We start from the raw sequence: 19,402 nt of genomic DNA, 5'->3' as shown, positions 1-19,402 counted from the left end.
AGGCCCAGGAGGGGCCGCGGCAAGGGAAGGGGGTCCTGGTGCCGTAGATCTAGACCGCCGGCCTTGGCTGCTACCGCCCGGCCCGGGCTTCCACCCAACACGCCGTGTGCCGCCATGGTGACGGGCACGTGTACCAGGCCGGGCGCCCGGGGAACACGCTGGTGGTGTGAGCCGGCGCGGGCCCCGTGGGTGCCGGCCGGGGAGGGGGTGGTTCCCCACTTGGGCTGGCCTGGAGCCCTGGAAGCTGGGAAATGGCCGGGGACGGAGGGATGTCCCTCGGCCGCACCTGTCCTGGGCCCGGGTTTTGGCACCCCGTGTGGGCAATGCCAGCTGTGTGCCCTTCCTTCCCCGCCGGCCAGTGAGTCTCTGGGAATTCACACAGAGGAAATCCCCAGTGCTCCACCCCCGCCTTCCTGGGCCCCCGCCTCAGCCGCTGGGGCGCCTCGGCTCTCGCACATCTTCCTGTCCCAGGAGGTCCCCGGCGCTGAGCCGTCCCATGGCCAGACCACTCCGGCCAGCCCCCTTCGGGGCCTCTGCCCCCAGGGCTCCTCTGCCCCTCCCTGGGGTAAGGCCAGGGCTTTCCTGCTGGGCCCGGACCAAAGGCCGTGATTTCCCTGTTCCCAGGCCCAGCGTCTGCTCCTGGGGTCCAGCTTGGCCAGTGCCCAGGGACCAGCCTGCTGCATTGTTCCTGAAAACAGGCCCGAGGCTGGGCTGCCTCATGACTTTTTCATGGCGGAGCTCGGCCGCTCTGAAGTTCCACTTACACGGGCAGGCGGGGCCTGGGTTGGCTTACCGGAGGCTTGCGGGCGGTTTAGGGTGACAGGCTCCCATCCGTGGGGCCGGGAGGAGAGGGCAGTGTTGGAATGAAGCGTGGGGAGGCGGCTCCCGCATCTCATGGCGGCCCCGTGCGAAAATCCACGCACTTCCCTCCCCACCATCCCGACCCCCCAAGACCCCTCCTGAAGGCAGGACAGCGCACTGAAATGTGGTTTTCATGGGCTCCTCTCCTGCGTGGCCCTCCTCCTCGAAGGGAGAGCTGCTGGCTGGCAGGGAAGCCCCCCGCCCCGGCGCTGCCTGTGTAGAAAGCTCGCTCTTGTCCCTTGCAAAGTCATGAAGTCTTGGGGAGGGGTGCTTATCTCCAGAGGGGAGGGGAGGGGGAGAGAGGGACGCAGGCTTCGGGCTGTGCCGGAGTCCCAGGGCCCCAGCAAGGCTAACGGTCAGTCCCTGAAGGGACCACAAGGGCGGCACAGGGCATCTCAGCCCGCCCAGATGTGACTGCTGCAGTCGTCGGACACCCAAACCCCAGGACTTTTGCGTATTCCTGGAACAAGGTGGGAGGAGCTCCAGAGTATCTGAGAGCAAGTCTCCGGCTGCACAGGGCTCCGCAGCAGGACCAGAACAGCTCCGGGAAACTAGGTGACTTTTACCGTGCAGCTGGGCTTTGAGACGCGCCAGCACAGACAGTCGGGACCCCCCAGCTCTGCACGTGACCGGGGCTGCCTCTGTGCAGCCCAGCCTTCACGTGCGACTGTGTCCACGCGGGCGTGCGGCAGACACACTCGGGCCGCAGTAAGTGCCTACTGTGTGCCCGGAACTTGCTACAGAGCTGAAAGGGACCTCTGGGACAAAACAGGAAGGCAGTGTTTCCTTGTCCCAGGGTGACAGGGCCGAGTACCAGCCCACGGTCTCTGGGCCAGTCCCTTCCGGGAGAATCCGCGCACCTCCGGTGCCGTGGGCGCGTGAGAAAAGCAGCCTGGGGGATGTAGCATGGGGGGGGCTCGTGACGCCTGGACGACACAGGTGGCCCCGGACCACGTCAGGACAATGCTGCTGTGAACACACAGCCCGCAGACGAGACCAGCACCGACCTGTTCTGTCGCCCGTCGCACACGGGCCGCAGGGGTTCCGCAGGACAATGCCCCTGTTCTCCGGGAAAACGCGCAGAGATACGGAGGCGTAGAGGCGGAATGTCTGAGACCAACTCCCAAACGGTTCAGAAGTGAACAGACAGATAAAAAGAACAATAAGGCAATTGTGGTAAACGTTAGAAAGTTAGTAAGTTTGGAATTATCTCAAAACAAAATAATTAGAAACTATAGTAACTGGGATAAAAATATTCCGTTGCAAGGTCAGACGGAGTCAAAGAAATATCCCAAAAAGCCGGGGGGTAAACAGGTCAAAGGAACAGTAACGGTATTAAAGGCCTTGTGGGAGAGACACGGCACCCCGTTATCAGAGGTCCCAAAGGGAAAAAAACCTGGAAAAATAAAAAGGGGGGAAAGAAACTGTGAAAAAAGAATGTAAGAAATCTCCCGAGGCCACTGTGCGTGGGGCTGGACGTCTTCAGGACAAGAAGGGGACTCCAGCAAGAGCCCAGCCAGAAGCGCCAAGATATCATGGCAGCGGAAATGAAGAGAAAGGCCTAAAACGGAGAAGCGCGAAACAACCTGGATATTGGACCAGAACTCAAACGACACCCACTTCCCCGGAAGAGCCGTCTAAGCAAGAGACAGGGAATCAGGCCTTCGACATCCAAGCGGACATTTTCTTATTTAGTTATTTATTTGACAGAGAGAGAGAGAGACAGCGAGACAGAAAGCACAAGCAGGGGGAGCAGCCGAGGGACAGGGAGAAGCAGGCTCCCGCCAAGCAGAGAGCCTGATGCGGGAATAGATCCCAGGGTCCGGGGCAGACACTTACGACTGAGCCCCCCAGGCGCCCCCAAGGGCACACTTTCCGCAGGAAATTCCCTCCCTCCCCAACCACCCTCCCAGGTAGAGTAGGATTCAGGTGTGCAGTGCGCACACCCAAAACCACACTCACGGCTCCCTGCCTGCCCCTCTCCAGCCGGGCCGCCCACCCAGCTCAGTCCCTCCCAGCACCGGGGGTCTGCGGGAAGGGCCAGGGGGAGGCGCTGGGCACAGCTGCGCGGCAGGTTCCCTGCGGATGCTTACAGGTGGGTGAGGACTGCTCCGGGGGGCGGGGAGCTCCCAGCAAAGACTCACCCTCACAGGCCCCTGCGGACACACGTGCTGGGGCCGACCCACCTGTCACCCAGGGAGGCAGAGGTACCACAGCGACACCCAAGAGCATCGTCTGCCGTCCCCTGGAAGGACGTGAGCCCAGCTGGCCGTCTGGGGACCCTCCCCGCCTCCCCCACCTCTGCCGTCCAGCCCCAGGTCACTCTGTGGCCGTGGTGGTCCGGCTCCCCAACCCCCTTCCTGGGGCTAGCCCTGCAGCTCACAGCCCTGGACTTCCCCTGGAGAAGTGGGATAAGTCACCCCCTGTGTCCCCCACCCCACGGGCCTCCCCTAGCTAGCCGGGTGAGCAACCAGCTGGCTTTAGAGTCCCAGGCTCCAATCCTGGCTCCCCCTTTCCTGGGGTGTGACCTGGAGCCCCTTCCTTCTCTCTGAATTAGTGATCAGTGGCCATTTGCCTGGGGGGGGCGGATCTAGCTATGGAAATAACTGAGTGCGCCCAGGAAGGAGACGGGGCATGGCAGCTGGGATGCCCACTGCCCTTTCCCCTGGGCACGAGCACCGTGTGTCCAACAGATACACAGCAGGTCCATGTCTGCCCGGGCTCTGGGGTCCCTCCGCGGGTCCTGTCTGCCCCTGGACATCACGGTGGGCCCACCCCGTCTGGCTGAGTCAGGGCCCTAGCCCTGCCCTCTCCCGTTGCCCCTAGTGCCCCAGTGTCCTGGTACCGGCCGACCAGGATCCCACCTTCTCTCCCTGCGTCAGCACCGGCTGAGGTCACCGGCCACTCCCATCGCTCTCTGGCGACAGTGACTCAGGGGCCGGCCAGCAGTGCCGGGCGCCTCCCCGGCCCGGTCCGCGGCTGTGCGGGCCGCTCCCGGCGCAGACAGGTGCCGCGCGGACTCCCGGCCCAGCCCCGCTGGCGGGACCCCCCTGGCGGCGCACCCGGGGACAGCACCGGGCCGACCGCCGAGCGCGGCGCCGGCTCCCGGCTCGGGCCTCCAAGCCCGCCGGTTTCCCGTCTGGGGTCCCTGGCGCTGACCTCCAAGCGCGCGGGGAAAGCGAGAGCCGGGGCCGGGCGCCCGGCGGCGGAGGGGGGCGCGAGGGCTGGGCGGCCCGGGCACCGCCCTCTGACCAAGCGGGGACCCGTGGCCGCGGGCGCGGTCAGCGAGCGAGCGAGCGAGCGCCCCGGGCCCGCCCACCGGGCTCCCCGGCGCCCCGCCACGGCCCCCCCGCCGGCCGCGCACCCCGCCCAGGGCCGGGTGGGCGGGGCCTAGTCCGCCGCGCCCCGCCCCTCGCCGGGCCCGCCCCTCGCCGGGCCCGCCCCCCGCACGCGGCGATCCTTCCCCGGTCAGCGGCGGCGGGAGACGGAGGCCGCTGCGAAGGGCCCGGAGGCCGGTCCGGAGCCCCGGCGCGACCCCAGCCTGGCCCTGCGTCCTCCCACTCCGCCAGGCCCCGGGACAGCGGCGGGGACGACGGAGCGCCCAGAGCAGCGTCCTCCCGCCGGTGTTCCCGCCCCGGTCCGCCTCTTAGTCCTCGGAGTGTTGCCAGGCGTCCTGGGGATGGGGACACCGGCCGCGGGGCCCCGACCTCGTCGACGCCGGGAGACCTCGGCCGGCAGGGCGCGCTCCGCAAATCCGGGGCCAGAGCGCGAGGTACAGGGCTAGCCTGAACCTTCTCTGTGCCCTGCCCTGGCACCTCAGCACTGTCCCCTGTGGCCCCCGAGAGTCACCAGCGCGGGGGCAGGGGGATGCGAGGACAGCGCCCCAGGGGGCGACCGGACCTCGCGGCTCCCTTCCTTCTCGGCCCAAGAGACACGGCCCTCTTTCTGCACACGGGGTCAGGGTAGGGGGCCAGCGGGCCAGCCCCTCAGGGAAGGTCCCTCCAGGGCTGCGAGCCCCTCCCTCTCCATTCCTTCCGCCTCCCTCCCTTCATGCTCTCTGCAGAGGGGACACTGGCTTCCCCCCTGTGCCCTGGGAGCACACTCCACACTCTGGAGCAGAGGGTGAGGACAAACAGTGAGTAGGAGGAGGGGGAGGGGACCCGAGGCCAGCGCAGGGCCTGGAGGCCTGCAGGGAAGAGGCAACCAACCCGAGGAGCTTTCCTGGCGGAGGAAGGGCCGGGCCCTGGTTTGGAGCTGGAGAGCAGTGATCGAGTGATGTGGTGGGTGAGGGGTGTGGTCCCGCCTCCAGCACCCAGAGCAGAGGGACCTGACGGGCAACGTTCACTGCGGGGCAGCGGGCAGCAGACAGCCGGCAGGACAGACAGCGGGCCAGTGGGCTGTTGCCTGGCTTCATCCTGGCTTCCCGGTTGCAGACTGTGGGTGCCACTCACAGGAGAATAAGAACTCTGTCCAGAGGAGAGTGGTGACCTCTGGGGGAGGCGGCTATGGCGGGGGCCTGCCCCATTGGCGACATCATTACTCGTGGCAGCGAGTGCAGCAAAGGTGGGGAACAGGGAGTCTGAGCGCTACGGGTCGGCCCCCCGTCGGGGCCCACACCCCACCCTTGGTACAGGAGCGCATCTCTCTGCCTGCCGAAGCCCAGGGAAGCGAGGCCTGGACATGCGCCCTCAGGAGCAAAGCCAGGAGCCAGCTGCTCCGTCAAGGGCCGTGGCTCCCAGGAATCTTGGGTCGACACCAGAGGTGTAGAGTGAGTGCCTCTTAGCCAAAAACTTAACCTCCTGGGACGTCAAAGTGAGACGCGGGGAAGACAGAGAGAGGGCCTGGGGGGCGGGTGTGGCAGGGAGACTCACCAGGCTGCCCGTGGCCTTCTGTCCCTAGACCCATCATCCAGTGAAGAAGGACCGCCAGCCTCAGAGCCTCTGATGCGCCACTCTACCTTCACATCCCCAGACCACTTTTCCAGGGAAACTGAGGCATGGGGAGGCCCCAGCTGGCACAGGACGGAGCCTGGCCCAGAACCCAGGTCCTGACTCAACCCCCTGCTCTTCCAGGACCCTCCGTGGTTCCTGCTACACCAGGGTGGGGAGATAAAACTCCCCCAGGGCCTGTCTCTGAAAAGCCTGGAACCCTCCTCTGCGGGAACAGGGGTGGTGTGGAACTCCTAGCCTGGGAGGTCTCTGTACCCCCAACTCCCCACACTGCAAGCCTGCTTCCCCACCTGTAGCACGGCATACATTTGGGGTACCTCCCCAGATGGCAAGAAGTTGATGGTGCATGGAGGCCTGGCCCAGGGCTTCCCGGCGCAGGACGGAGTGGCGGCCCTGAGACCTGGGCACCAGGTACTGCACACCAGGGTGCTTGTGACCCCATCACCAGCCACCACATGGCTTCCCTTCCAGTTGTGCCTCAGTGTGCCCAGCGCTGGCAGGGGAGCAAGCCCCGCTGGGTGCTAGTCCAGACACTGAAGTATGTGGCTCTGACCTCGCCCTCTGACTTGGAACTCGGAGGTAAGCAGGCCAAGCCAGCAGGAACCCGGCCTTGCCTACGGGGACAGCCCTCAGGACCCATGCGGCTCAAGCCGGCCCCCCTCGCCTCTCCGCAGGCTTTGGGCGGCGGAAGCATCATTGCGCATGTGATCTGTCCACAGCCCTGGGAGAAGAAGACAGAGACCCAAGACAGAGAAACTGGTTTTCCTTGGGTTTTCTAAAGTGAAGTTTTTATTGAGACAACTTTAGATTTACAGAACCGTGGCGCAGACTGTCTGCCGCACGGTCCGCACTGTTGCCCTCGTGTAACTCCGTTCCCTCCAACCTAGCCCGCATGGCTCCTCTGTCACTGAGACCAACTCTGGCACTTGATATTAAACTCCACACTTTCCCCGGGCTTCCCTGGTTCCTCTGTTCCGGGACCCAACCCAGGATCCCACACTGCGTCTGGGTGGAGGACAGGCGTCCTAGGCGGGAGGAACAGCAGCCGCAGAGGCCAGGAGTGGAGGCCCACGACCCAGCCTGTCTGCCTAACAAGGGATGAGTGGGTAGGAGGTGCCTGGCGGTGGGGGGGGGGTGAGGCAGAGTGGGTGTGTGGGGGGTGGCGGGCCTTGCTCCGAGGTGCAGAGGTCCTGCGGAGCAGGGAGAGGGCAGGCCGGTGTGGGGCTGCCAGACAGCACTAAGGACCGGGGCGCTAAGTCCCACCACAGTTACTGACGGGCAAGGTGAGGCCACCTCCCTGCCCCGCTACTTCCTCAGCCATTGCGGGTGTGGGAGCAGCAAACTCACAAATCCCAAATCCCCCAAAGCCAGCAATGAGCTAGAAAAAAAATCACGTCGTTTCTCCGAGGCTCAAGTTTCTGTCCCCAAAACGGAAAGGACGCACCGCTCCTGGGCAGGACGGCAAGCGCAGACTCTCTCCCTCCTGCCCAGAGCTTCCCTGCTCGCCCCAGCCAGGGGCTGCCCCGGCCTCGGCGTCCCCTCCCCAGGGATGCCGGCGGGGTGGGGGCGGCCCTGAGCTTCCCAGAGCACAGCCCCGAGGTGACCTTGGGCGAGGCCTCGTACTGCCCAGTTGCAAAACAGAAAAATCACAGCGCAGAAGGCGGTGCTCCCCCTCCCCGGCGCCCGGCCCGCGGGCCCAGTTCTACCTGGAGCCGGGCCCCACCGCGTCCACGCGTCCCAGGCTTCCGGTGCTGCTTCCCAGAAGGGCGGTCACTCCCCTGCTCCCCGGCCGGGCAGCGAGCCCCGCATCGCACCCGCCCCCGGCGGCCACCGGACCGCGGTGGGGGCGGGGGGGCCCACACGCAGCCCCACCCCCACTGTCGCGGCCGGGCCTGCCGCTGAGCCGCGGGGTCGCGGGGAGCCGGGGGTGGGGGCGGGGGACGGCGACGCCCCCTCGGCTCCCGCCCCTGCCGCCCGCCGCCGCCCCTTTGTCCCGCCGGCCAATCGGCGGCCTCCTTGACTAAATAAGGCGAGGAGCGCGCCCGGCGCCCCCCGTCCGTTACTTCCACCCCCGCCCGGCCGGTGACTCAGGGCCGGCGGCGGGCGGGGACGGGGCTGCCCGGGCCGCGGCTTCCCGGGCGGCGGGCGGGGCTCCCGCGGCGCCCAAATCACCAAATATGGCCGCACCGCGCCGCGCGCGCCGCCGCCCCCCGCCGCACACCTGCGGCCGCACCTTGCCGTCCCCCCGCCGGTGACACACCGCGGAAGAGGAAGTAGCGCCCGCCCCTCCCCCGCAGCCCGGCGCCGCGCCTCGCGGGGGGAGTTCGGGGCTCCCGGGCCCCGCCCCACTAACCTCCGCGACCCCGGGGCCGAGCACCCGGCGCCCGGCGGACTGCAAGGTGCGCAGGGAGGAAGCGGGGCGGGGACGGAGGTCTGCGGGTGTCTGCTCCCTCCCCATCTGTCCCCATCAGCGGCCGCCCCTCCGAGCCACCAGACAAAGGAGGGCCGGGCGGCGGGACTGGAGGCCGGGCAGGTGCCCCCCGCCGCAGTCAGAGGCCTGAGTGCCGTCGCGGAGCTGGCGGACACAGGACGTGGAGACCTTGGGACTTCCCACCTTCCCTATGTCCTGTGTGACATTTTGGGGCCCCCAAGTGGGAGTCCTCCTCGCATCACAGACACCCCACCTGGCGGCTGAGCAGGCCATGATGGTGCCCACGGGCGCGAGTGGCCCCCAGCGTGGATGGGCTTTAGGAGGCCCAGCACGGGCTTCTCCCACAGTGCGGAACACACCCGAGGGACAGCAGCCTTGCCCCGCGCCCAGGAAAAGTCTGGGGAGTCGGGGACCCAGCTAGGCCTGGGGACATGGGTGGCCTTGTCGTCTGGGGCACTGCGGTCCTCAGGTGAGCTGGGCAGCGGCTTTGCCTTCTGGGTCCAGCGTCCCCCTCCATAGGCAGGCTCACCCCGCAGGGCTCTAGGGGAGACCCGCCCCGCCATCAGACACCTGCCTGGGTGAGCTGAGCCTCACTGGGTCTGGTCCGACCACCGCCCCTCTTCGTGGGTGCCCTGCCCCACGCCCCCTCCAACGTCTAATTCTGAGCACTTCCAAAAGCCTACAAATCATCCCAAAGAAATCATAGTCTTCGTTCCCCTCTGGGCGTATCCAAAACATTGGCGCCAGCAGGTGCAGCGAGGACCCTGCCTTGGCTGACAGGTCTTCCAGCTCAGGCTCCTGGGGAAAAGGGCCCGCCCCGCACCCGGAAGGACACACAATCCTGGGCAGCAGGGACGGGGCGGCCTGTTGGCCACCCAGGGTCGGGGAGCAGTGGGGCGGCCTGTGGGTAGGGGTCCTCAAACCTACTGCCACCCTGGCTCTCTCTGGCATGGGAAATGCAGAGAGGAGGGCGCCCACCAACTCCAGGGGAGAGTCCACGGTCCGGGCAGACAAAACTTCACTTTCCTGCCTCAGTTTCCTCATAACGCACACAGAAGCTTAGAACAAAACAAAGGCCCTCCGCAGTGGGAGGGGGGTGGCCCCAAACCCCGACTGGAGCCCGCGCCCGGGGACGTTCAGGCCTGCGGCTGGAGAGGCAGGAAGCGTCGGCCGCGTCTGCAGTGAAGCCTCCGTCTCCGCACCGCCAGGGACCCCAGGCAGGGCGCCCCCTCCTCCGGCGGAGGGACCTGCGCGGGGCGGGGGGGGGGGACAGGCGGCTTCTAGCCCTCGTCACCGAGACGAGATCACGACTCCTTGGGGCTCCCCCCACCCCCCTGGCCGCGGGACCCAGAGCGCCGCAAGGGCGACCGGCGGGGGTCCCTCCGCCCGCCCCTCCCCCAGCCCAGGGTCGGCCTTCGCAGCCCACGCTCTCGGCGGAGCCTCGGGGTGCATCTCGCAGGGGGCGCGCGGGGGCAAAGCCCCCCACCCGTGGGGCCCGGCCGCGGGGACACACCCCGGCTTGGGGCGCGGCCGAGCCCTGGGCCAGGCAGTTTCGGGGTGCAGCCGGGCCCTCCCCCACAGCCCAGCAGTCCCGGGGCGGGGCCGGCCCGTCCGACCCGCAGCCGGGCCCGCGAATCCCGGGGGGCTCCTGCCCGCCCCGCCCGCGCGCGAGTACGCGCGGGGTCTCGCGCGCGGGGTCCGGAGCGCGCGGGGGCGGCGCGGGCGGGGCCGTTGGGGGCGGTGCGGGCGGGGGGCGGGGCCGGGCGCGGGGCCCCACGTGTCCCGGCCGGGCGAGCCAATGGGCGCCCGGCGTTCGGAAAGATCGCCATATATGGACATGTTCTGGGGCCGCGCGCGCCGCCGGCTCGCGCGCGCGTCCCGCTTCGCTTAAATAGCGGCGGGGGAGGCCGCGCTCGGTCTCACTCGCCGCCGCCGGCCCGTGCTCCGCGCTCTCCTCCCGCTCGTCCTTCGCGTCCACCGCCGCCACCTCCGCCGGTAAGACGCCGGCCTGGCGCCGCGGGCCCTGGTCCCCGCACCGGCTGCGGGTGTCCGCACCACGCCTCCTGCCCGAGGGGCCCGGCCGTACGGCCCCGGGGTCGGCGGGCCCGGGCCTGCGCGGGGGTGGGGGGGGGGGACCGCCGGTGCACGGAGGGCGCCGGCCGGGGGGGACTGGGGGGGCGGGGCGGGGCCGGCCGCAGTGCGGAGAGGCCGGGTCGCGCCGCCGCCCGAGGCCGGGTGCCGGGCGGTTACTCCCCGCGGGGCTCGGGGGCGGCGGGGGGCGGCGGACCCTCGGGGCCGGGCTCGGCTCACCGCACGGGTGTCCACGCAGACCGCAATGGAAGAGGAGATCGCCGCGCTCGTCATCGACAACGGCTCCGGCATGTGCAAGGCGGGCTTCGCTGGGGACGACGCCCCCCGGGCCGTGTTCCCGTCCATCGTCGGGCGACCCCGGCACCAGGGCGTGATGGTGGGCATGGGCCAGAAGGACTCCTACGTGGGCGACGAGGCCCAGAGCAAGCGGGGCATCCTGACCCTGAAGTACCCCATCGAGCACGGCATCGTCACCAACTGGGACGACATGGAGAAGATCTGGCACCACACCTTCTACAACGAGCTGCGCGTGGCCCCCGAGGAGCACCCCGTGCTGCTGACCGAGGCCCCCCTGAACCCCAAAGCCAACCGCGAGAAGATGACCCAGGTAGGCGCTGCCCCATGCGACCACCGCCCATCTGTTTTCGTTAAACCATGTTCTGCTCAGCTTTATTTTCTGAAATTCAAGTATTTCTTTCGATATTTCCAGGGTTCTGTTCCTCTCCTGGCATTTCCTCCCTGAAGTCTCAAGGTTTCTTATTTGTGTTTCTGCCTGCAACCTTTTCTTTTCTCTACACATCACATTTGTGGCATGCCGCATGCAGCGTGTGAGCATGGGGGTGGCTCGGCGCCCCTGCCCGTGACTAAGGAGCCCGTTGCCTTCTCTCCAGATCATGTTCGAGACCTTCAACACCCCAGCCATGTACGTGGCCATCCAGGCTGTGCTGTCCCTGTACGCCTCTGGCCGCACCACTGGTATTGTCATGGACTCTGGGGACGGGGTCACCCACACTGTGCCCATCTACGAGGGGTACGCCCTGCCCCACGCCATCCTGCGTCTGGACCTGGCTGGCCGGGACCTGACGGACTACCTCATGAAGATCCTTACCGAGCGCGGCTACAGCTTCACCACCACCGCCGAGCGGGAAATCGTGCGTGACATCAAGGAGAAGCTCTGCTACGTCGCCCTGGACTTCGAGCAGGAGATGGCCACGGCCGCGTCCTCCTCCTCCCTGGAGAAGAGCTACGAGCTGCCCGACGGGCAGGTCATCACCATCGGCAACGAGCGGTTCCGCTGCCCGGAGGCGCTGTTCCAGCCTTCCTTCCTGGGTAGGTGTGGGGCGGCGGCGGGGCAGCAAGGCCCCCCCTGAGGCTGGGGAGGGCCGTGGGGTTGTGGGCGTGTGCCCTCTAACGGAGACCTTTGTCTCAGGCATGGAGTCCTGCGGCATCCACGAGACCACCTTCAACTCCATCATGAAGTGTGACGTCGACATCCGGAAGGATCTCTACGCCAACACGGTGCTGTCCGGCGGGACCACCATGTACCCCGGCATCGCTGACCGGATGCAGAAGGAGATCACCGCTCTGGCGCCCAGCACGATGAAGATCAAGGTGAGTCCAGCGTGGCTGCGGGCTGGGGCTCCAAGGCCTCGCTGGGAAGCCGGCGGCCTGGACTCCAAGCCGCGTCCTCTGTCTTACAGATCATCGCGCCCCCTGAGCGCAAGTACTCGGTGTGGATCGGCGGCTCCATCCTGGCCTCGCTGTCCACCTTCCAGCAGATGTGGATCAGCAAGCAGGAGTACGACGAGTCGGGCCCCTCCATTGTCCACCGCAAATGCTTCTAAACGGACTGCGGGCAGATGCGTAGCACCTGCTGCATGAGCGAACCCGGAGTAGCAGTTGCCCCGGCAGATGTGCACACCTCATGCCGGCCTCGTGAAACTGGAATCAGCCTTTGAAAAGAAATTTGTCCTTGAAGCTTGTATCTGATATCAGCACTGGATTGTAGAACTTGTTGCTGATCTTGACCTTGTATCCAAGTTAACTGTTCCCTTGGTATATGTTTAATACCCTGTACATATCTTTGATTTAAGCCCTTAGCACATGTGGCTCGGTCAGTTCGTGGCTGAGGTTGAGAACACGTTTCTGGAAGAGAAATCCATTGATTGGAGAACCCGCAAGGCCGTGAGGTTCTTGATCTGTGCAGGGTATTAATGTGTAGGAGCTGCCTATTCCAGGATTTCTCTAGAGGCTGGCAAGAGTCCTGAACGAGTTGTCATTTCTGTCTTGCCGGTCTAACAGGGTTGGGAAGGTCCGAGCCTTAGGACCCACTTTCCTTTCTTACCCGATGTTTTCCTGCCAGAACACCGTGGGTTAATTGCCTTGAGTTGGAAAACGGTTTGCATTTACAACTGTAAATTTATTCATCCTTTTAATTTATGTAAGGTTTTTGTACACAATTCTCAATTCTTTAAGAGATGACAACAAATTTTTGGTTTTCTACTGTCATGTGAGAACATTAGGCCCCAGCAACGCGTCATTGTGTGAGGAAAATAAAAAAGTGCTGCAGTGAAGTCCGGTGGCCTCTGTGGGGGTGGGCAGAGGGTGTGGAAGGGGACAGCTCCCTGCTTGGGGCTGGCCAACAGCCTGGGTCCTTCACGAGCAAATGTGTGACCATTTTAAGGATCCAGGCTAGTGAGCAGCGTGGCATGGCTTGGGAACTGGGGAGCCCCTGTCCCGTGGGCCGGGTTCGCGTCCAGGGGCCCCAGCGGAGCGGAGACCAAATGGGGATTTGGGGAACTGAGCCCTTGGGGCCCTGCAGGGCTGGGGTCCCTCCGAGGGTGGGTGTTGTGGGACTTGGGTTCTTCCTTCCACAAGCTCTGCCGCAGCTGTGAAGGTCTTGAAACCAGAGTCGCTGAAGCAGGGACTGGTCCCCAGTGGTGGGAACGGGACCAACTTGACCTTGAGGACCCTTGTTTGTGCCCCTGGCCTCAGTGGAAGGTTTGGGGCTTCTAGTGGGAGGCCTGAGTCCGTTTCTTCAGATTGAAAAGGGACCTACATGCAGGTTGGATCAAGGAAATGAGCCGCTGTTTTGAAAGAAGCTGCGGGCTGGGAGTGGGAGGCAGAGGGCAAGGGAGAGAGGAGCCCAGCCCGGGGCTTGATCCTGCAACCCTGAGACCTGAGCTGAAGTCCAACGGAGGGGACGCTGCGCCGACTGCTGCACGGGCGCTTCAAGGAAGGCTGGAGGTCGCTCAGGGCTTTGGAAGGACTGGCTGGAAAGGGTAAAGATCCTGTGCGCTGAGGGGCCGTTTTTGCCTGTGCTGCTGGGAAGCAAGTTTCATCAGCAGGGAGGGGGGAGGGGCTCCCTAGGTCCCATCTCTCTGGGTTGGGGGGGTGGGCTCTGTCCGGCTTGGAGAGGGGGGACCCAAGAGCTCACGACGGAAGGCTCTGGAGAGTCTCCTGTCAGCAAGTGGGCCCCCCAGAGCCCCGGCCTCCATCTGGCTCTCCCCTCTTCGGGCACCACTTGCGGGAGCGTCCAGCACGACCGAACTACTTTCTCACCCTGTGCGGTTTCCCACTTTCCGTGGGGGCAAGGTCTGGTCCATGGTGTGCGTGGGTCCCGGCAGTGGAGGAGAGAGCACTCCATGTGTGTTGGGTGGGGGAGCAGGGAACACCTCTGTCCTAGAGCCAGAAGAAGAAAGGGGCCGCCCCATCAGCCCTGTCCTGGCCCCGCCCTCCTGGTGTTGGGGCCGGTGGGCCAGTCCCTCTCCTGTCCCCACACAGGAGAGTCGTGGCTTCTCCTCACGGGTATGAGGACACAGCGAGGCCCCGACACCCGAGTCAGCAAACCACCTGTCTGGCATTTCTCTCAGGAGCTCTGAGTCTACCAAGATGCTGAACTTTGAGAAAGGAGATGGGGCTTGGGATGACTTTTGAAAAACCAAAGCAAGACAAGGATAGTTTCTGGCTGCTTCTTCAGAAGAAAAGGGAGCTCTCTGCAAGGAAGGCCGTCATCCACAAAGTCAGCAGAATACCTGGGACGCCGCTCTTCTAAGTGGAGGATCAGGGACTTACCTCCAGACTGTGCACGGAGCCGCGAACCAAGACGGAGGAAAATCTGCAGACGCGTGAGAGAACGCATACGACCGGACAACTTGGAGAAGATGAAACCTCAGAGGCTAACGTGGTCTTAAATACCATTCAGTTTAATGAATGGAAGCTTCCGGAAGGGATGCCTCCTTGGAGAACTGCCTTGGCCACCTGGGGACTCAGAGCTACCCTGGTGTCCTGACAGGGAGGCAGAGGTGAAGGACTGCTGAGCGGGGCGGGAGGCTCGCGGGTGCCCAAGCTTTCTGCAGGGGAGGAGCGTCCCCACGCCCAGCAGGTGGTCAGTAACCGCTGGGACCTGGAGCCAGTGTCCCCAGGCAAGAGGTAGACCTTGCATGCATCGGATGCAATTCCAAGTCCAAGGTCCATTCGTCTCTAACAGCCAGTGTTTCAGTAGAGGACAGAGACCATTTCAAGGATTCGCACTGGAAAGGCTGCGAGATGGCTTCCAGGACCGTTAGTGGTGAGAGGCCACAGACATCCGACTCAGTGAGCTTCCGTCTGGGAAGCGGGGGGCTGCTGCTGCTACACAGGGGTTCCCCACGGCTTCCCGCAGTGGGGCCGGCCTGCAGCCTCATACCCCGCTGCCCGGCGGCTCTTTCCTGCAGGAAGCTGCCCCTCTCTGGAGAGTTACACTTCCCGCCCCACTGATCATGGGCCATGGGACATGTTTTAGACAGTGATAGAGCTTGAGGAACTTAGGAAGCAAGGGGGAGCGGCCCTGCTCTCTTTCCCCTCTGCTCTGGGGCCACAGCATTCCAGAGAGGGGCTTCTCCATCAGTCTGGAGGCTGGAGAGATGCCACCAGAGCCAACCTGGGTGGACATACAGGGTGAGCAAAAGAGAAATCCTTGTTGCTGGAAGTCGATGAGATTGTGGGGTCAGTTGTTACGCAGCATAACCGAGGCCCTCCTACCTGATACAGCACCAGGTAGTGGGAGGGGTAGCCTCTGGAGCTGTGCCGTGCACCACCTGCGTGGCCATCCATGGGGCCCCTGCACAGCCCCGTCTGTCCCCTGTGCACCAGTTCCAACAGGTCCGTGCCTGCATTATTGGTCTCCCTCCCTGGTCTATAGGATCGATCGATCTATCTATGCATTCCATCCATCCATCCATCCATCCGATGATTTTTTTTTGAAATTGTGGTAAAATATACAACATGTAAATTTATCTTTTTTATAATAGCATCAAAAAGAATAAAATACGTGGAAATTAACTTTACCAAGGAGATGAAAGAAGATAAACATTGCTAAAAGAAATGTTAAAAGACATAAATAAGTGGAAATACCCCAAATCCATGAACTGTTAAGCAATATTGTTAGAATGTCAGCATTATCCAAAGTGATCTACAGATTTGGTGCAATTACTGTAAAAGTCCTAACGATGCTTTTTTGCAGAAGTAGAGAAGTCCGTCCTAGAATTCACATGGACTCTCATAGCCCCAAAACGACCCTGAGAAAGAAGAAACTAAAGGACTCCCACTTCCTGATTTCAAAACCTCCCGAAGAGCCTAGTGGCCAGTGCAGCGTGAACCGGTAGAGGCCAGAGCACAGGAGCAGGAGGAGCCCCGAAAGAAACCCTCATGCGTGTGGTCAAGTGGTGTCCAGCAGGAGCCAGGGCCTGCGAGTGGACCGTCTTTCCGACAAACGGTGCTGGGAAACCAGGTGTCTACGTGCGGGAGAAGGAAGCCGCACGCTGACCTCATGCCGTATACAAGTGCTAGCCCCATACGGACCGAGGACCAAAATGTAAGACCCAGAAAACCACGGAAGGGGAGCCCCAAGGCATTGGGTGCGGCAGAGGTCCCCGGGTGTGACCCAGAGGCACAAGGTGACAGAAGGAAAAAACAGACAAAAGGGACCTCACGCGAGTCTTAGGATTCCGCACGACCGGACGCTCCGTGGGGGGCTCAGGCGGCTCGCGAGGCTGGTGGTCGGGAGGCGCACAGCGCTCGTCCTTCTGCGTCCGCGTCTCCCACCGTGCGCAGCGCCCTCCGGGCCCGCGCGGTGTAGCGGGGGTCAGGGTGTCCTTCCGGGAGTGGAGCTCCGTCTGGGTAGACGGCCGTCCGTCTGTCTGCTCCCCTGCAGACAGACCTCTGGGCTTCTGGGAACCGAGCTGCAGGGAGCACGGCTGGGCTTCTCGTTCACTCGGGCCCGTGCCAGGAGGTGCGATCCCCGCTCTCACGGCAGTCCTAACTTTCTGGGGGGACCTCCCCCATCTGTGTGAGCGCGACTGGCTCACGGTCCCACCAGCCGCGCTCCTGGTTCCCCCGCACCCTCACGGCAGTCGCCGTTTGCCGCTCTGTCGCCGGCGGCCCTGCGAGCAGGTGTGCTGCGGGCTCTTGGAGGGCGAGTGCAGTGGGCTCTCGGGGGCTCCCACCCCTCTCGCAGGGCTCGCCTCGTGCGCAGTAGGTGCCCAGGGCCTGTCGGACTCTCCTGAGCCCGCGGACTCGGCCCTGCCTCTGGGGCAGTGAGACAAAGCCCTCAGGAGACACTGGAGCTCGGAGTCCGGGCAGCAGAGCCAAAACAGGGCCTTGGCCGGGCCGGGCTGCTGGGGGAGCCTGTGGGCATCTGGGGCATGGAGGGTATCAGGACCAGCTAACACCCGAGCTTAGCTCACTTACAGGATGGCGTGATCTCAGAACCTACTGGCCAGTGGCCACGGAGGCCAGGCCGGGGAGGGGCCTGGAAGGGGCCTCTGTCTCCCCGGGCCCCAAGCTGAGCTCCACGCTCCCAGAGGCCTTTGCTCCCTCTGCCCCCACCCAGCCACAGCCTCGGCGCCCAGGGCGGCAGCAGACACCCGAGACGAAAGCCATGGCTGGGCCCTCCGCCCCCGGAGTGAGGTCTTGTCTGAGGGACAGAAAGGCCTTCTCCGTCCTCCTCCCGTGGGCTCTTCGCAGCCCGCTGGCTGTCCCCGACGCGGTGTCATCCGGGGTCCGGCCCGGCCTCCCTGGGGTGCCCGCCGTGGACTCCCCGGCCCGGGGTCTGCCCTGGCCCTCCCTGTTCCCTCCCTCTCCCCTAGCTTTGCTTTCCCCAAAGCAGAGGCTGATGGTAAGCCGGGATTTGGGGTGTGCATGCCGGGGGGCACTAGAGAAAGGCTGCATTTCTGAGACCCTCACTCAGGGACCCTGCTCCCAGGGAGGAGGGCGGGGCTCGGCTGTCCCAGGAGCAGGGGGCTCCGGAGGGCTGCGCGGGCCACCCGATGGGCTGGACCTGTCCCAGGCGAAGCCTCAGCCATGGTGAGCGCCCCAGGACTAGTCCAGCTCCTGCCCGGTGCACCCTCCGGCCCCAGCCTCCGACCCCCCCCACACCCTCCCCTCATCCTTTGTGGAAACGGAGCGGCTGCCCGGCGAGGACAAGAGGCTCGAACCGCACGCACAGCCGGCTCCTGCGGACGAGCGCAGAGCCCAGGGCAGCGGAATTCTGATGTCCCCCTGACCCCCAGCCCGGGCCCAGCAGGGGCGGCTGCAGGGTCTGCGTCTCTCCCGCGGGACAAGGGGCCCGATGGGCCTGGAGGTGGGCCGGCCTCCCGCGCCCCGTGCTGCCTCCTCTGCTCTGGTGAAGAAGCGCAGGCGGCCCCGCGGTGCGGCCGAGCGCCGCATCATTCCCGGTGGCTCACAGGGACGCGGCGCTGCTCACCTGGGACTGGCCTGGGGACAGCCCCGTCGGCAGCCGCGGCAGGGAAAGGCCCCGTGGCTCCGGCCCGCGCCGCCCGAGCTGAGGGGCCGCCGCGCCTGGACACCGGCACTTCCGGCCGCACCTGAAAAAGACACAGTGTCTGAGCGCAAAGGGAAAGCCTTCGGGAAACGGAAGGGAAAGGGGTTGGCAGAAGCGCCCCGGGAACGCGGGGGGCACCGGCCGGGACCTTCCCGTCGTCCCTGCGCTCTGCGAAGGGCACGTTGACGCGAACGGCCGCGCCGCGAGCGAGCCCGACCTTCCGAGCGTTCCTTTTTCCTCCTTCCGCCTCTCCCTTCCTTCCTCTGTTCTCTTCTGAGTCGGCTCCCAACTTGGGAACAGCTCCAGATCGACAGAAGGGCCCAGAGACCGCGCAGAGCCCCCCCACCCTCCCCGTGCCGTCCTCGCGCGGCCCAAAGCAGGAGCGAGCCTGGCTCGCGGTCGGTAGCCGGAGTCCACTCTGCTCAGGAGTCCCTGGTTTTCTTGTCACACCCTCTCTCCGCCCCGTCGTCACGTCTCCCAGGCTCCTCGGGGCCGAGCCGTCTCTCACGTCCCTGGTTTTGGGGGGCCCGGCAATTCTTGGCGGGGGGGGGGGGGTTCTGGGGCCATCCCTCCGTCGGGATCGTGTGAGGACGGGCGACGGGTTTGGGAAGGAAGAGCAGAGCTGAAGGGCCTTCTCCTCGCCTCACGTCAGGGGTCTCTGTTCTCAGCGGGACCCGTCACCGAGGACGGGGCCTTGACCCCGGGCTGCGGTGTGTTCATTCTCCCCAGTGCGAGTACTGTTCTCTCTGGAAGGACGTCACGCCGTGGAGCCCACACCCCGGGGTTGGGGGGGTCATGCCCCACTTACACTTCACCTTCTTGGGTCGGGGGCCTCGACATGAATCCCTTTCCCCCTGCGCGTGAGACCTGTGTGCTCCCCACTCACTCATTCGCTGGCGCGTCTACGTCGGCGGGTGCCTCAGTGTCCGCGGGTGCGCCGGGTCGTTTCCCGCTGCTGCCTCACTTACTCCGTCGTTTCAGCTGCCCCATCGTTGGCCCCTGGGAGCCCATCCGGAGGGAGGGCTCGGGTGCGGATTACTTCCCTGGCGCCACGCGGAGCGTAGGTTCCCTGCCTCGGGCCCAAGTCAGCTGCGTCCCTGTGTCTTCCTGTTCTTGGAGGAGGGTATTAGAGACCAAAGTCTGGGGGCTGGGTGTGCTCATTGCTACTGGGATGTCCTCACCAGCAGGCCCTCTCTGGTGACAGGGTGAGGAGGTGAATGTGTGCACGTGACCCTGCACACGCACACG

General features: G+C 65.0%; 1 protein-coding gene and 1 long non-coding RNA gene across 2 annotated transcripts in view; both read left to right on the top strand.

The window, feature by feature from the left end:
• Positions 1 to 19,402, top strand: part of LOC116578181 — a 23,136-nt gene extending 3,734 nt beyond the window's left edge. Inside the window, exons 2-3 of the long non-coding RNA XR_004280760.1 lie at positions 852 to 855; positions 16,066 to 19,402. This is a non-coding gene — a long non-coding RNA (uncharacterized LOC116578181). The remainder of the gene's footprint in view (positions 1 to 851; positions 856 to 16,065) is intronic.
• On the top strand, positions 10,118 to 12,905 carry ACTG1 (actin gamma 1). The gene is made up of 5 exons (XM_032322169.1): positions 10,118 to 10,236; positions 10,571 to 10,939; positions 11,223 to 11,661; positions 11,762 to 11,943; positions 12,033 to 12,905. Exons 2-5 carry the CDS (start codon positions 10,577 to 10,579, stop codon positions 12,174 to 12,176), a joined length of 1,128 nt encoding a protein of 375 aa, XP_032178060.1. The 5' UTR covers positions 10,118 to 10,236; positions 10,571 to 10,576; the 3' UTR covers positions 12,177 to 12,905.

Source organism: Mustela erminea, chromosome 18 (assembly GCF_009829155.1).
Source record: "Mustela erminea isolate mMusErm1 chromosome 18, mMusErm1.Pri, whole genome shotgun sequence".
Lineage (NCBI taxonomy): Eukaryota > Metazoa > Chordata > Mammalia > Carnivora > Mustelidae > Mustela > Mustela erminea.
Note: the sequence above shows the minus strand (reverse complement) of the source record. Positions and strands in the feature narration are given on the sequence as shown.